The sequence below is a fragment of the Calidris pugnax genome, unplaced genomic scaffold, assembly GCF_001431845.1.
Source record: "Calidris pugnax isolate Ruff unplaced genomic scaffold, ASM143184v1 scaffold156, whole genome shotgun sequence".
Classification (NCBI taxonomy): Eukaryota; Metazoa; Chordata; class Aves; order Charadriiformes; family Scolopacidae; genus Calidris; species Calidris pugnax.
This window is the reverse complement of record NW_015090889.1, coordinates 2,054,770-2,070,844: the sequence shown is the minus strand read 5'-3', so window position 1 is coordinate 2,070,844 and position 16,075 is coordinate 2,054,770. Positions and strand designations below refer to the sequence as shown.

Here is a 16,075-nt window from a genome sequence, read left to right as displayed (position 1 = left end):
TTAAATGAGATGCAAATTTTAAAACAGAAATATCAAGTCTAAGAACATTCATGTGGATGGATGCCCAACAGCATATACAATCCCTTTCCTATAAGGCTGAATCCAGGATAGCATTTCTAAGTAGATCTAAAATAAATTAATTCGGTACTAAAAAGTTGCTAAAGAACAACCAGAATTAAAAAGTCTAATTTTTTCAGCTTCCAGTTCCTGATACAGCCATAAGATTTTGATCAAGCTTTCACAATACACAAAACACCCAAACTAAAAAAATGCCCTCTTATAGATAATCTGTAAATTTCATGAGCTTGAATACATGTGGACACAGCTGTCATACAGTGAATTCACCTAAGATCAGAAGTCATGACTATTTTATGTCTGCCAATTTATTAAAATAACTGTTCCCATACAAATAGAGTATTTTTTCTCCTTCATAGTAACAATTCAGTGTTTCAAAACAGGCAGATCAATACATTACAAATACCACTACTGTTAAAACACATGATGTACTAAATCACAGGAGGTAGTTAGATCCCCATTAACAATTACTTCAGAAAACAAAGACTATTTTTAAAAATTAGTAGAACACCTTGTTCATGAAATCTTACCTATCAGAATAACTCATTCCTAGTTGCTTTAAGGGATGTCTGGTTTTTAAGCATGATAAAGAATTTACAATAGAAACATATTTTCTTCGGTTTTCAACATGACTTCGCAATAAGCACACAAGAAAACTCCCAAGTGGTAAAAGACATAAGACAAACTGCAATAAAGCAACATTTTAAATTAATCAAATTTCCTAAAATACCATGAATTCAACCACATCTTTTACCTTATGATTACATTTAAGAACTCATTCAACTAACTACAGTTTAAAAATATATCTACACCAATGAAATTAATGTGAAGCTTTTTTACACTGTTAATAATTGGCATTTTTGAATGGCATTCAAATGAATAAGCATTATTCTTTTTGCAACAACTTACTGCAAAATACAGGCACCTTAAAAACATGTACATAATGCAACCAGGGCATTTGGGACACTAAAAGTGTTTACCATTATCTACTCATGCTATGTATTTCCCTTCCTTTAAAGAAATATTTGTTTGAAGCCGTGCCTGAGGTGTGTGCAAATTATAAGGTTTCAGCATCTAACTGATTTTTCACATTGTGTTTATTCTACAGTTACAAAAAACGTTAGTGTGCCAAGATTTACAACTGTAAAAATCTTAAGCAGACATCATAACTTCGATAATGTATTCTTGCTATTGCACATATGCTCATATGACAGTGAAACTCTGGTCCATATTCAATTTCAACTATTTACACATGCTAAAATCATTTATCTGCATATAATGTTGTAAAAGGAAAAAAAAAAATATAGCCTTTCTTGACCAATACACCTTGCTTAAAAATTTACGCCACCAAATTTCACAGAATCATATAATTCGATGATTGAAGTACTTGAAGTACATGAAGACCATGTACTTTATTTTATGATTTTATGAAGAACTCTCTGCCATTCAATCTTTCTGCTTATACAGAGTCTGATTCAAAGACCGCTGAAGCCAAAAGAAGCCTTAATTTAATTCAGTAGATGCTGGACTAGACAAAAAGTTCAAATAGAAAAATTATAGAAAGTGTTAGCTATAGTAATTGATATAACTGCACTTTGGATGCATTAAGATGCTCTCATAGCATCTGCTAAATACAAAAAAAGTTCCTTCTAAAATATCCCCTTCATGTTGAGCCCTAAGTATATTTCTGAAGTTTACTTACTATTAGCTTAATTAATAGTTTTCTCCTTTTGGTCATGACACAAAAGCCCACACTGATGCACAACAATATCTACAATAGAAGAAGCATATTCTTGTCATAAGTAGTAAAGTTATCATATAGGTGCATTTGCAAATTAGTTTTTCCTTCATATTCTTTTTTTAAACAAAAATGGTCTTTCCTGGTTTGGTGATGTATCATGAATACAGTATTTTCCAAGCAATAAGCAGGAAATAGATTTCCACTGAATTTTCTTTAGCTTTCAGGAGTTTAGACATCATCAAATATTTCGCTTCGAGACATTGACAGGTATCTCCCACCAGGCTGGTACCTGCAGAAGCAATTTTAAATATGAAAAAGTATCACAGGAAATAGAAAAATAAAGACTTATGTAACTGTCACTGCACTCTTACTCCTTATCTCCCACTGAATTACAGAATCTGAAGTTCTACTGCATTACTGTTTCCATGAGAATCTGACAGGCAGTCATTAAATTAAGTCTCATGGTGATATGAAGACTGGGAGTCTTAAATAACTTAATTTCCAGGAAAGAAGCTGAATGTTTCTGTTCAACAGAACTTTTTTCTTTTTTAAAAAAGCAAAACAAAACCAAAACAACAACATCCAAAAGTAGGTTGGGTGATTAACAGAAGATCTCATTGAGTGAAACAGAAATGGAATAGGAGAAATACAGTATCAAAGATAACTAAAACAAATGGTTGTACACTTAGTGGGGAAAAAAGAAGCTTCACAAATTATTAGTCAGATATATTTTAAAAGCATTTTAAAAGAACAAGTAAGTTCCAATGCAAGTACAATGTACTTTTATCTCTGCAGTATTTACCAGAATTTGAACTGACACAAAGCCAGAAACGAGTGCCCCCAGCGCTCTTACTGTCCTAGAATGCTTGTAACTATTGAACTATTGAAGGAGCCACAGTTTTAAAAATCAATGTTATACAAGCTATTTTTAAGTTGATTTAAATTTCATAGGCAATTATTCTTGACCTTTATGGAATGAAATGCAGGTTACTACAGGAAAGATCAACTAAGCTCTGTGACTCAGATTTTCTTTATTTACAGAAAAAGTTCAGAATGTTCCACTTTAAGACTTCAGATACTGTACTTGAAAAGTATTTGCTCCAAAAGAATTATATGTGCATATTCCTGTTCACGTAGATTATCAGAGCCTTTTCACACTCTACAGAGGTCAACAGCTGACAGAACTGCTAGGCTAGTTCCTCTTCAAACTCCTCTGCTTAAGAAGAATCAACTTTTGAAATGCGGTGACATTAGACTAGACAAACTAGCCAACATTCATGAATCACTCTGTAAAACCTGGCAGTGTCATTTAGCAGCATTCTTTGCATGGTTTTGAACTAGCATTTATTTATTCATATAGATATGTAATTTATGATTTTTTATCAGACAGGTGTGCTAGTTTTACCTAGAAAAGTAATGTAAACTATAACCTTTGATAAGGAAATTTAAAATTATTTCTCACTAAAGGGTTCCACATCATAATCAGCTGGATAAAAAAAGAGCACCCATAAAATGTATTACTTGTTTCTTAAGTGTGAGCAGACCTTAACAGGTATATAAGATACTCTGTTTCACAGCCAAGGAAATCTGGTGTTGCAGAATCACAGAATTCTCTACTATGGACAGAGCTATGCTGTGCAGTCTGGGACTTTTTGTTCAGTAAATTCAGATTTTAATTTACTCCATTTACTCCAGTAGTTCCAAGACCTGATCCTCACGTGTATTCCTGCAACTACTGGTCCTGTAATAGTCAGTTTTCTTTCTGGCAGCCCATTACGATAACTTTTATATAGGGAAATCAAGCGAGCTTTCTAAAGTCTTGCAGGAAATTAGAGAAAACCTTTTATTGTACGTATGCAGGTCATTCTCCAGTTTTCTGGTTTTATATAAAGTATTTTTCAGATTTGGCCAATATACAAAATTATATTAAACTCAAAGATTCCTAAGATATTTCTAAAAAGCTGAAAAACCTTTAGGTTTCAATTAGCTTTAAAACATTTCCCATATCATGGGGGAAAAGGAAAAAAGGAAAACAGGCCAGATGATCAATTTTGGTCGCCAACCTATCTGATACAGCTGCTGCAGGTCAGAAGACGTGAGTATCATTTAATTGCAAATAACACAGAAGATTCCTCACCTTCCTGAGTCCAGTTCAAGAGGGTCATCATTAATTGAGTCTGCATTAAAATCCAAAGGTTCTGCATCCTGGAGAAGTTCTATTCTATCTCTTTCAGTCCTACCATTTGATCGGGTATACTTTGATAGTGCTGAATAGGGAAAAGGAAGGAAAGACACTCATTTGCTCTATGAACACCTTGGAGCATATGGAGACATCAAACTGAAATGATCAGAATAATAATTTGCTACTGTCTCATCCAAACTTTCAGTGTGATGATTTAGAATAGATTCAATATTAAACAAAATCTGTCTACACGCTCAAATTTGTAGTATCTAATTTTTGTATCTCCAGAGCATTGCAACTACAAATTTTCTTTTGCCACTCAAGTAGGATGAGATCTACTTTGCAAAGAATCAAAGAAAATTAGAAGTTACATGCAAACTTCACTTTTAAACCCATTAGTCAATCACCCATTCATCTTCCCAACTTCCCACTTCAACTAAGCTAGGTGGAAGTAAAATGGTTTTGTTTGTTTTAAAGAGGCAATCTCATTAATTAAATAAATATAGTTGTTTTGCAGTTCACTCTGCCACCTTCACTAGGCCACTATCTATGGCCTATTTTGGTGTTGGAATGCTACATATTCACATGGTTAACATTAAAATATAGTTGCATATAATTTCAGTTAGTCTACCACTGAAAATCTGGGTTTCCAACTTTGTTAAGAGGAGGGGGAAATCTACCAGAGTTATTTCAAAAGCACGTTGAAAGCTTCCTTCCTTCTCCCCCTTTTTCCTTCTCTTTTTCAGTATCATATCTCACTTGCTGTTAGCTTACAAGAGCACATAAAACACATTAAAAAAAAACATTAACACTGTGACAAATAAACTTTTTAGAAGTTTAGCACATCCACAAAAAAGTCTTTTGCGAACAGATACTACTAAATGGACATGTATACAGTAGTGCCTTATCTTACTGGCTTTATATTTGTTGGTCATTTCTTTAATTAACCCACTTGCAAACAGAAGAGGTAAATTTTGAGATTTAAAACTCCCAACCTCAAGACATATCCAAGGCTGCTTTGTTGACAACTGCTACTCTAAAATTGCAATCATTCTATGTCCCATAAGAAGACCAAGTAATTGAGACTAGTCAGGATCTCCAACCTCCACTAGTTGAAGTGTTGAAGATGGGAAGAAATACAGTAATTTTCAGGTGTCTTTAATAGGCAAGATGGCATTGTGCCACAGAAGGGAATATATCAGCACATTATCTACGACAAAAACAAATCTACGTGAAGCTACTCACACAGCCAGTGTTATGCAGACAAGACACTAAAAACCAAAACAAACTCCCTCCAAAACCCACAAAGCTTACGTCTACTGATACTGGTCTCTGAGAAGCTGGATTCTTTTTGGTCTGTGTGGACAGCCCTGTTTCTAGTGGAATCATCCCTATTTCCATACCGCTCCTTCCATTCCTGGAAAAGAGACGAAAAAAAGATAACACAAGCTGTGAGGAAAAAGTAACACAAAAAAGCTTATGTAAGATCAAGAAACACTGCAGACCCACAATTTAGAGCTAATTCATCAATCGTATCAGAGTATGAAAGTAATATTTTGAAAATATTCCTGTTCTGTGTCTTGATGCAGGAATAATTTTTGTTTTGTTTTACACTCAAGATATGTCCCTTCACTAAACTAATTACCATAACTGTTCTTTACAAAAAAGACTTGCAGAAAACAAACTACATGTTAAATCTATACTCCAATTTGACTCAACTGCTTTAAGTTACTGTGGGAACATTGCTTTTTTTGATTTCTACTTCCATCTAGTGGTAGAATGGTAAAATAACCAGATGAAGACAGCACAAGAAACATTTGGACAGGCCATGTTTACCAAGCTCATTGTTCTGTTGTGTTTCCATTCCATCATGTCTTAATATGTAAAAATTTAAGTATGAAGTAGAATGAAATAAAGCCTATCAGATATTGCAGTATCTTAAGATTATAATTAACAAAAACAATCTCATACCCTTCTTCTGTTTTCACCTTCTTCCTGCCTTTGTCGTTTTCTTTTCTCTAAAAATTAAAGAAAAACGTTTGTCTGAGCTCCATACAGGAAAAATCATTACTGATTTTTTTAAACAAACAATGAAGATTCTAAAGTTAAGTAGCGGAGATTCTTATTGAAACAGATGGCTTGTACAATTAAATAAAAACAAAAGCTGCTTGGCTATCATTATGGAGTTTCCCATTAAAATGAATTCATCATGATGTATTTTGGGTCAAGATATAACATTTGGATACCAGCTGGCAAAGAAGAAGAAAAAAAAACCTCCTAGAAATAGCTGGAAAAAGTATGATGTTAAGAAGAAACTTAAGCACAATTGAATCGAAATCTTGCTGAAGTCCAGCAAGGCCCAAAATACAACCCAGTTTGTGTCCTTATCTGCTATTACGCTGGAAGTGTAACATTACAGTATCAAATAAATAGTAACCTCAAATTTAAGAGAACGAGAGACATTCCTTTCCCCCAAAAAAGAAATACTCCTACTCTAAGTAAATTTAGTTTTTGTTTTTCATTAACTATGAAACAAGAATGAAAGCATTCCACAATATAGCATTGTATCCAGAGATTTTAATTTCTAAATGTTTACTTAAGAGCCACAACAGCTTTTAACAACTTTCAAGTAACACTCTCAATAAGAATTAACATTTAAAAAGTTAAAAAGCTCTCCAAAACAGCAGAAACTTACTGGTCTACAAAACAACATGCTTTGTGTTACAGAACAGTTAGTTGAAAAAGCAAAAAATCCTAAAGAAAATGAAATAATTTGGGCAGCTCAATCAGCAAACACAAAGAAAGATTAAAATGAGTTTGTTTATGATACAGACAATTTAAGTGCTCTCCTTTATAACAGATTACACAAACACTTGCGTATTATTAGATCAGTAATGACTTAGCAGGAGAACCACTTAACTGAACTGCACAATATTTAGAAATATACAAAACACAGATACTGGATGAGTAAAGATGATACAGACGTCAATGAAGTCCAACACGGCTTTCAAAATATTGACGAGCTACATGGTTTTTTTGGATAACATTTCAAGCAACTTTAATGCAACAACATGTATTTTGCAGGAAGACTAGGATAGAGGACCCAACTTACCTCTTTTGATTAGCTCTTTTCCTTCGTCAATCAAATCAGAGGTCATTTCGCTATCCCCCACAAATTGCTGGAATCCCAAAAGATTCAAACAACGAGTTCCTAAACTGGTAAAAGGAGAAGGAGAAGTAATTTCCTTTGTTAACTTACAATGACTAATTTAGATTTATTACACTGCAAAACGTAAAACAAATTGTTCAGAAATTTATGGACAATTCAAGCAAAAAAGCAATATAGAAGGCAGACTATTATACTACCAAGAAAACATAAAATTCAGAACAGTGACATGTTCCTAAATCCAACTGAATGTGACAGAATCGTCCTATTCAAAGAGAGAGATAAAACTGCTTATAGTGTGAGCAGTGCAAATGATTTAAGATAAAGCAATTGTTTGAAATGTTCTCAGATATAAAAGAATTTATACCTAGTTATCTCACTGAATCTTCTTTGCCAGAGGATAATTTTTATAAAATGTCTACCTATTGTTATTTCTATGGATTTGAAACAGTAACAACATTCATTTCAGGTTTTACTCAGGAGAAATGTGTAGCATACTTTTAAGCTGTAGCGATGCCAGCTACCATTTTGGATATCCATCAGGTAAAAGTCAGATAGTAAGCTTTCTCCATCTTTGTTAAACTAGTCCTGCAGCTAGATACCAGGAAACTACTTTCATTTGTTCAGTTTCACATCTGAGAACACAACTGCTGTTCTTGTTATTGTTTTATTCTCTCCAAACTGCAGCACCAGTATCATGTTCAAAGTTATCTTCATTGTATATTTATACTGAAAAGTTTTCTTCCTGTACTATCTGAACTTTTAAGACTTCTGGGTTAAATAAGGGAGACAGCCTTCCTTGACAGATTTTAATTAATTTATTTTTTTTTTGCATGTATTTGAATTATTAGAGAGCATTAAAGTTCAAGCGAAGCAACTTCCTCTCCTTTAGTTTCTTTTCCTCCTTTTGTCTATGGCATTCATCATCATGGACAAGAAGTTGCACAAACTACTTTCTTGTCATTGGCTTTTCTGTTTGTTTTTCGTGTGGTTCTTCTGTCTCCTACCACCACTTCTGTCACCAAACCTGAAGGTAAGCAGGGAAAACCTAGGACTGGATCCTTCTTGTCTTACAATCTATGGACGTGCATAGGGCATTGAAGGACATTCAAGGCATTTAACTACATTCTACATGACTCAAAACATATACAGTGCTTCTGATTGAATGTTAATGCAAAATTGAAGAAGTCAATATAAATGTAGCCGAGCAATGTCAGACTGAAAGCATCTCATCCCTTACAGTGGTCAAAAGCTGACATTTTGAAATGTAAGGATAAAGCAAGCAAACAACAGTAATTTCTGCCATCACCCTTCCAGCCTCCAACAAACGGTGGCTTAGGGAAACAAGACCAAATTATTTAAACCACTGTGCTTTCAAACTGAAGTCTGGTGACATAGGAATTTGTTGAGTCTGTTAAAAAGTTCATAATGTAAAGTTTCTGTTAATGCCGCTTAGTTTATTGGAAAAGCCTTGCTGAAAACATAGCTTCCTGTGGGAAACCTTGGCTTATCCCTGGGATTGTAATGTGAGCCTTAGCATCGGCCTTGGGCAGGCACCTGTGTATCCTTGAAGAGCCCTGAGAGTCTGGAGAAGAAGGGAGTAAACAAGATTAAGGACCTGTCAGATAGCCAGCAGAGGAAAGTTACTGAAGTTACAGCAGAGAACAAAGAAGGAGGAAGTCATCCAATCATGAACTGTTGGACTTTAAGTGAACCAACTATACATGGACACACGTTTGTAAGAAAGATATAAAAGAGTTTGTTAAAACAATAAAGTGGGCTTCAGCATGATCAAATTGGTCTGTGTCTGAGTCTCGCCGTAGCTTCCTCATAGTAATGTTAATATCAAAAGCAGAATCTTAATGTATGTGCGCTCTGAAGTTTGAACAGATCAGAACCCAAAATATAGGAATGAACTTTAATGGAGAAAAAACCCCCACAACTTAGTTATGTGTTAATACAGTCAATATTCTTAAAATGTACACATTTCACATATATAAATATCAATTTATTGTTTTAGTTTTTGCATTTTTATTAATGTGTCACAACTCAGGTGCTGGAAGAGAAGAAGTCAATTTGTTCCTGATTGCTGAAACTATTATTATTGATGTAAAGAAACATGGAGGGTCTGAATTGCAAATCACTTACCTGAAGTATGTGGCAATACAGAGAATGACAACGAGCATTGGGTAATATATATAGAATCCATCTGCAATGAAAGTCAGCACTCTCATGGATCCCATTATCTGGAAAAAAATTCCACAAGAATAAGCTCTAATCAGCTATATTCTACATGTATCCATAAAGATTGTGCCATCTCATTGTTTTCAGTCCACAACACATAACCACACAATCCTTTACAGTTACTGAAACATAGGTAAGTATTACCATTACAGATCTGATCCAGACAGCTGGTCCCAGATATAAAGGCCACCTCTAACAGTGCATCCACTCTCAGGTTTCAAAGACACTAGATCTTGCTGTCTCACCTAATCCAGAGCCAGTTCAAATCTGGGGGATCTTTTAATCTGCTGTGAAAAAAGTCTCTGCACAACACCAAGAATCTATTTGCTAACAACAAAGATGTGAGGTGTAAGTTGCTGTCCCACAGAAATTTGTTGTTCAATAAAGCCAAACTCACTGGTTTTCAGTGGCAAGTTAGGATTGCTTCCAATCTATAAAGATCTCTCATATGCTAGTCAGTGGAAGCTAAAGCTATTAGGAAGTGAAAAAAAGAACTCTTCAGCACTTAACTTTCTTAGGCTAAAGAGATCAAAACAGAAAAATCACACTATTGATGACTCCTGTGTAGCTAGCAGTCATTATCAAAGTCCTGGTATACAAGTAAGTACTTCTACCCAGTTTAATACTAGTGTAAAGATTCGAATATCTGAATCTTACTATAGGAAGAATTTGAAAATATTTTGCGTATTCTCCAAGCCATACAGAAGCCTCAAAACTACATTTCTATACTTACAGATGTATAAGCTGTTGGCTGAGTGTTTTTGTGCGAGATTGTTGCATCCATATGGGTCAAGCCCAAAAAGTTCAAGCACAATGGTGGAGTAAGACGGCAAAATAACCTGCACCAATACAAGACGCAACAGCTTTTAAAACAATTTATTGCACTAAAAATATTAAAAAATTATAACTGGATATATTACAGAATCATTATGTATAGCTCATTATGATTTATACCCATATGATTACAAATGAAAGATTATAATTGAAAGTTTCATGGACATTTTCAATTGAGTATTTGACAGAAAATCTGCAATATACGTGTAACATACTCACATGCCACTGAAAAGGAGGCTGTATGCATCTGTTTGATGATGTGAAGCTAAGTAATAATAGTTAAATACACGGATCCTGAAGACAGTAGAGTAAACACAGATACTTAGGAAAAAGATGGTAAGAAAACAGGCCATCTGGAAAAAAAAAAATATGTTGTTTCAACATAGTACTCTACTAAAGGTTTTAATGCATTCAGCACATAGTCTGCAACACGCTGATTGTAGTCTAATTTTTCATTTTGATATAGGACATTAACACCATCTCTGAGAAGAGTTTCAGGAGTTTTACTGACTAATTTAAATTGAGAATTATAGTAGTAACATTTTGCTCTTCATATAAACTAACACAATTGACCCTAGGAACGTTTTATTCTACTTCTTTTTGCTAGGTAGATGAGATAGCTGCAATTGCCTCAATAATTACGACTGATTAGACATTTATTCCTAACAAGAAGTGATAAAAACAAGTGTTTTCAATTCAACTTATTTTGTTAGTATAGCAGAGTTTTTCAGCTCAGTTCCTTTACTGATAAATTTGTGTGTGCATATGTTAGCCACGTGTGTGACTGGATTTCTGGTCAGCAGCAAATTCCTGTTTAGGAAAGAGAGGTCACACACATGGGTGATTAGACACAAAGTCTGAACAGCTAAGCTGATGTTTCACAAATTACTCCACATATGACATTTAAGTCAACTGGATAACATCTTCAGCCCATAATGGAGAGTTGTAAGAAGTGGCAAACAGCAGACTCCCTCCACAGAAACAAAGTTTGGTATTATATATTTTAGAGAACTTCTGAAAGTTGACAGATTATTTTGAGACTGATTTTTAAATCAATCTGGTCTACTAATATTGTAATAGCAATCTACCTGAAAAGACTTTTCTTGAGTGATTATCTCAAACTTACCTCTATGTATATATAATTGTATGTCTTTTCTGCCAGCTGTATGAAAACTGCAAATAGCGATAAAACTGGTTTTGTGCTGAAAAATGTGCACTCTGACCACACAACAATTACAGAGAACGTGGCCAGGACAACTGCAAGCACCCTGTAAAACCATGGTCGTAGGAGACATTTCCAGTACCACTCTGGAAAAAACAAACACACACACATCCGGAATGGGTTAATGAAAATTACACAACCAGAAATGGAAGTCCCTCAAAAAAAACTATGAACTTCTTGCACGCACACCCTTAAAATAAGACTAGAATCTGGGGTGTCACACACTTAATTTCTAGGCTTTTCCAATGCCTAGAAATCTGGCTCAGCTGTAAATAACCATAGGCACAACTGAGGAAACCAGGGTGGGATTTGGAAGGCAAATTTTGCAAATGGATTGGAACTGTGGAGGTGCAGAACAGAACGCTTCGCTTTTGGCCTAGATACTATAGGAGATCCACTTTTAGCTTGTTCCTCTGTGACTCCTTCAGAAACAATGTTTAGGCTGTAAAATTATGTTGTCCTATCCTGGAAATAACTCACGGCTAGTACACAACAAATGGTAAGTTAAAACATGATTAGAAGACACTTTCTAAAAAGATGCACAAGCAGCTGCATGTCCTAACGTTTGGTACAGGACAGATGAAGAGTCCTTCCCTCTTTGCTTTACTGGAAGAGCAGTGCCATCTCAATAATGCCTCATAAATGCAGAAGGTAGCCATGATCTAATAATTAAAATTGCTATTTTTCTTTCTTCTTACAAGGCTTCAAAGTTTGCTATTGCTATCACAACATTTAACTGCTACTAAATTTGTAAAAAAAATTAAGCTTATTGTTAGGAGCATAAATCAATACCTGATGGCTATGCCATGACATAAATGCATTAAGACGCACACTTCCTTCCCTCTACTGCAACTGAGCTTTCTACATAACGCAATCGGTTATTACTAAACGGTACTGGTTACTCCTTACGCCTTATTACTCCTTAATCTGCACTTACCAACAGTTGGTGTGTAGAAATATTGAATAATTTTATTCTCTGGTTCCTGGGAACGAAAGGTATGAACAAACTGTCGAGTTGCACTGGTTTCATTTTTTGCCACATCTTCTAGGTAAAATGCTTGCTCTAAAAGCATTTGCCACTGGACCTGCGTACGACGATGTCTCTGTACTGAGTAGATTACCTATAATACAATCGAAGAAATTATGGTTACAACATAATTGTTCCAAGAAACAAGAGAAAAGCTTTGCAAAATCCCTTAAAAATATCTAGAGTAGAGAACTGCAAAGATTAATTATGTGTACTCACAAAAACAGGCAGTTAATTCTCTAAATATACAAATCATAAGAGGACTACATACAAGATTCCTGCGTTTTGCAGTAACACCCTACTTTTTCCAATATCCCACTTTATTTTTGCATCTTAGTGAATACCAATATTTTACTATAGGTTTTTTTAGAATGCATTATCAACCAACCATTACACAGCTTACTCACAGACAGTTAAAACACTGTCAAGATATAATGCAAAAAGAACCCTTTTTACACATCCAGAAATTGGACCTAGATATCAGCTGGGATGTTAAATTTCTATGTTTTCTAACACTGAGAAAAGTTTCCACTACAGTCAGCAATTCAGGTAAAGTATGTTGAAAATTCTTGTTTGACTAGTATTTTATTCTCAATATATCAGCAAAAGTGAGCCATTCTCTCATTTATTAATATACCTGCTTATGAAGTTTGACCAAACTTTTTTCACTTGGATAACTGTTCTGTCTTTCATCAAAATCTTCATAATCGTCCATGTTCCTACCCATTCTTTCCTGGTATTCAGTAGGACACTGGAAGGAAAAGGGAAAATTAAGTGGAAGATGGAGGAGTAGCAAGTGCTCTTTGTTAATTATTTATAAACATTTGGGGTATTTCATGCAACTGAGAAGTTCATTTTAAGTGTAAATTTTTCTGTTTCTAAAATATTACATATGTCAAAATACAGCAGATAATTACATACATCATAAAAAAGCATTCCACCACAAATTTCAACTCATTGTCTGGTCAGACATAGAAACATGCCAATCAGAGATTTTATGATAAGGGGGAAAAAAAATAATGTACAAGCATTCAGTAGGTGCAGGAAGCATCCCCTGCCCAATTGAAGAATTATGGCTGAAGATGAGCTATTTGTTACCTTTTTCAGTATTGTATCCACACATTTTCTCAATGGGTGGTTATACTTGATACTCTCACTTACTTTACGGACTTCCTGTTGAGGAAAAAAAAGTTGTTGTTTCATTATTAAATTTTATCTATTTATCTATTAAATAGATAAAAAAAAATTTACAGGGTCAGGTAAGAGTTTCAGCCCTTTCAGTGGAAAAAACAACCATGAGATCTTAAAACCAGAGAACTTCCTAAAAGCCACAGCTTTACTGACATCTGATACAATATAACTGAAGGAGCACTTATAAAGAACACATACGTATTGTTTTAAAAAAGCCCATGATGTCAGTGTGCAAACATTACTCTGTGAATGTGTGGAGGCTTGGTTTCTATGCATGAATGTTGAAATGGAAACCGCTTTCTTGTTTTAGTTGTAGGTAAAAAGGGGGAGTTTCTATCTTACCTGGTTTAGTTTAATTTTCATTACTTGGACCAGCTTGATGAAAATAATTTTACAGTACTTCCTTTTATATCTTGCTCACATTTATCTTCACATAGCTTATTTCTGGGGCCATCTGGCATTTAGCAGTAATTAAAAGATGCTACCTAACACCTAGATAAGTTGTGTCAGAACTGGCTCTAGCAGTTTATCAGGCTTAGTGAGAACTAGATTTTATTGTTCATCCTACTGGCAATGCAGACATAAAATTTTGATGCTTTTTTGTTGTTGCTACAAACTGCAGTTTAAAAAAATATATGTAAGTTCCAGAGTTTGGAGGACAGAAATAACTGTAAAGGCTTAGATATCTTATCAAATAGGATGATTAGCAGACAGAAGAATTGTATTTGTTTAGTGTGACAATGGAGGCTAAATGGATATAGACAGTCCATGGACACATACAAAAGGCTGTTCCAACAGATGACTGCCAGTGTTTCTGGATTCCCTCTAAATGTCCTGAAGGAATGATCATAAGAGACCTGACCAGTCTGTGACAAAGAGTTTTTCATTATGTAGTGAGATTATCACCATAGAAACACAGAATGGTTAGAGTTGGAAGGGACCTTACAAGATCACCTAGTAGCAACGCTCCTCCCATGGGCAGGGACAACTCCCAACTGGACCAGGTTGCTCAAAGCCCCACCCAGCCTGGCCTTGAACACTTCCAGGGATGGGGCACCCACAGCTTCCCTGAGCAACCTGTTCCAGTGCCTCACCATCCTGAGAGTAAAGAATTTCTTCCTCGCCCTGCTGGCCATGCTTCTTTTGATGCAGCCCAGGATGCAGTCCGCTTTCTGGGCTGTGAATGCACATTGCGGGTTCATGTTGAACTTCTCATCAGCCAACACCCCTAAGTCCTTCTCAGGGCCGCTCTCAATCAATTCTCTACCCAGCCTGAATTTGTGCTTGGGATTGTCCCAACCCACATGCATAACCTTGCACTTGGGCTTGTTGAATTAATAAGGTTTGAACTTCATGAGGTCCAAATGCCTCTTTAGCTAGAGGTGAACTTAGCAAGGGTTGCAAAGAATAATAAAAAGGGCTTCTACAGGTATGTCAGGCAGAAAAGAAAGGCCAAAGAAAGTGTACTGTAGATATCAGCTGGGATGTTAAATTTCTATGTTTTCTAACACTGAGAAAAGTTTCCACTACAGTCAGCAATTCAGGTAAAGTATGTTGAAAATTCTTGTTTGACTAGTATTTTATTCTCAATATATCAGCAAAAGTGAGCCATTCTCTCATTTATTAATATACCTGCTTATGAAGTTTGACCAAACTTTTTTCACTTGGATAACTGTTCTGTCTTTCATCAAAATCTTCATAATCGTCCATGTTCCTACCCATTCTTTCCTGGTATTCAGTAGGACACTGGAAGGAAAAGGGAAAATTAAGTGGAAGATGGAGGAGTAGCAAGTGCTCTTTGTTAATTATTTATAAACATTTGGGGTATTTCATGCAACTGAGAAGTTCATTTTAAGTGTAAATTTTTCTGTTTCTAAAATATTACATATGTCAAAATACAGCAGATAATTACATACATCATAAAAAAGCATTCCACCACAAATTTCAACTCATTGTCTGGTCAGACATAGAAACATGCCAATCAGAGATTTTATGATAAGGGGGAAAAAAAATAATGTACAAGCATTCAGTAGGTGCAGGAAGCATCCCCTGCCCAATTGAAGAATTATGGCTGAAGATGAGCTATTTGTTACCTTTTTCAGTATTGTATCCACACATTTTCTCAATGGGTGGTTATACTTGATACTCTCACTTACTTTACGGACTTCCTGTTGAGGAAAAAAAAGTTGTTGTTTCATTATTAAATTTTATCTATTTATCTATTAAATAGATAAAAAAAAATTTACAGGGTCAGGTAAGAGTTTCAGCCCTTTCAGTGGAAAAAACAACCATGAGATCTTAAAACCAGAGAACTTCCTAAAAGCCACAGCTTTACTGACATCTGATACAATATAACTGAAGGAGCACTTATAAAGAACACATACGTATTGTTT

At 35.0% G+C, this 16,075-nt stretch overlaps 1 protein-coding gene across 1 annotated transcript in view; it reads right to left on the bottom strand.

Moving 5' to 3' along the window:
* Window positions 1–365: 365 nt before the first annotated feature.
* Window positions 366–16,075, bottom strand: part of LMBRD2 (LMBR1 domain containing 2) — a 37,039-nt gene continuing 21,329 nt past the window's right edge. Inside the window, exons 7-18 of the mRNA XM_014947655.1 lie at window positions 15,776–15,850; window positions 15,315–15,428; window positions 12,402–12,585; window positions 11,369–11,550; window positions 10,462–10,595; window positions 10,142–10,247; window positions 9,313–9,410; window positions 7,111–7,214; window positions 5,970–6,016; window positions 5,313–5,415; window positions 3,954–4,083; window positions 366–2,105 (exon numbers count right to left, since the gene is read on the bottom strand). Of these exons, the coding sequence (XP_014803141.1) occupies window positions 2,045–2,105; window positions 3,954–4,083; window positions 5,313–5,415; window positions 5,970–6,016; window positions 7,111–7,214; window positions 9,313–9,410; window positions 10,142–10,247; window positions 10,462–10,595; window positions 11,369–11,550; window positions 12,402–12,585; window positions 15,315–15,428; window positions 15,776–15,850 (1,338 nt within the window). The 3' untranslated portion in view covers window positions 366–2,044. The remainder of the gene's footprint in view (window positions 2,106–3,953; window positions 4,084–5,312; window positions 5,416–5,969; window positions 6,017–7,110; window positions 7,215–9,312; window positions 9,411–10,141; window positions 10,248–10,461; window positions 10,596–11,368; window positions 11,551–12,401; window positions 12,586–15,314; window positions 15,429–15,775; window positions 15,851–16,075) is intronic.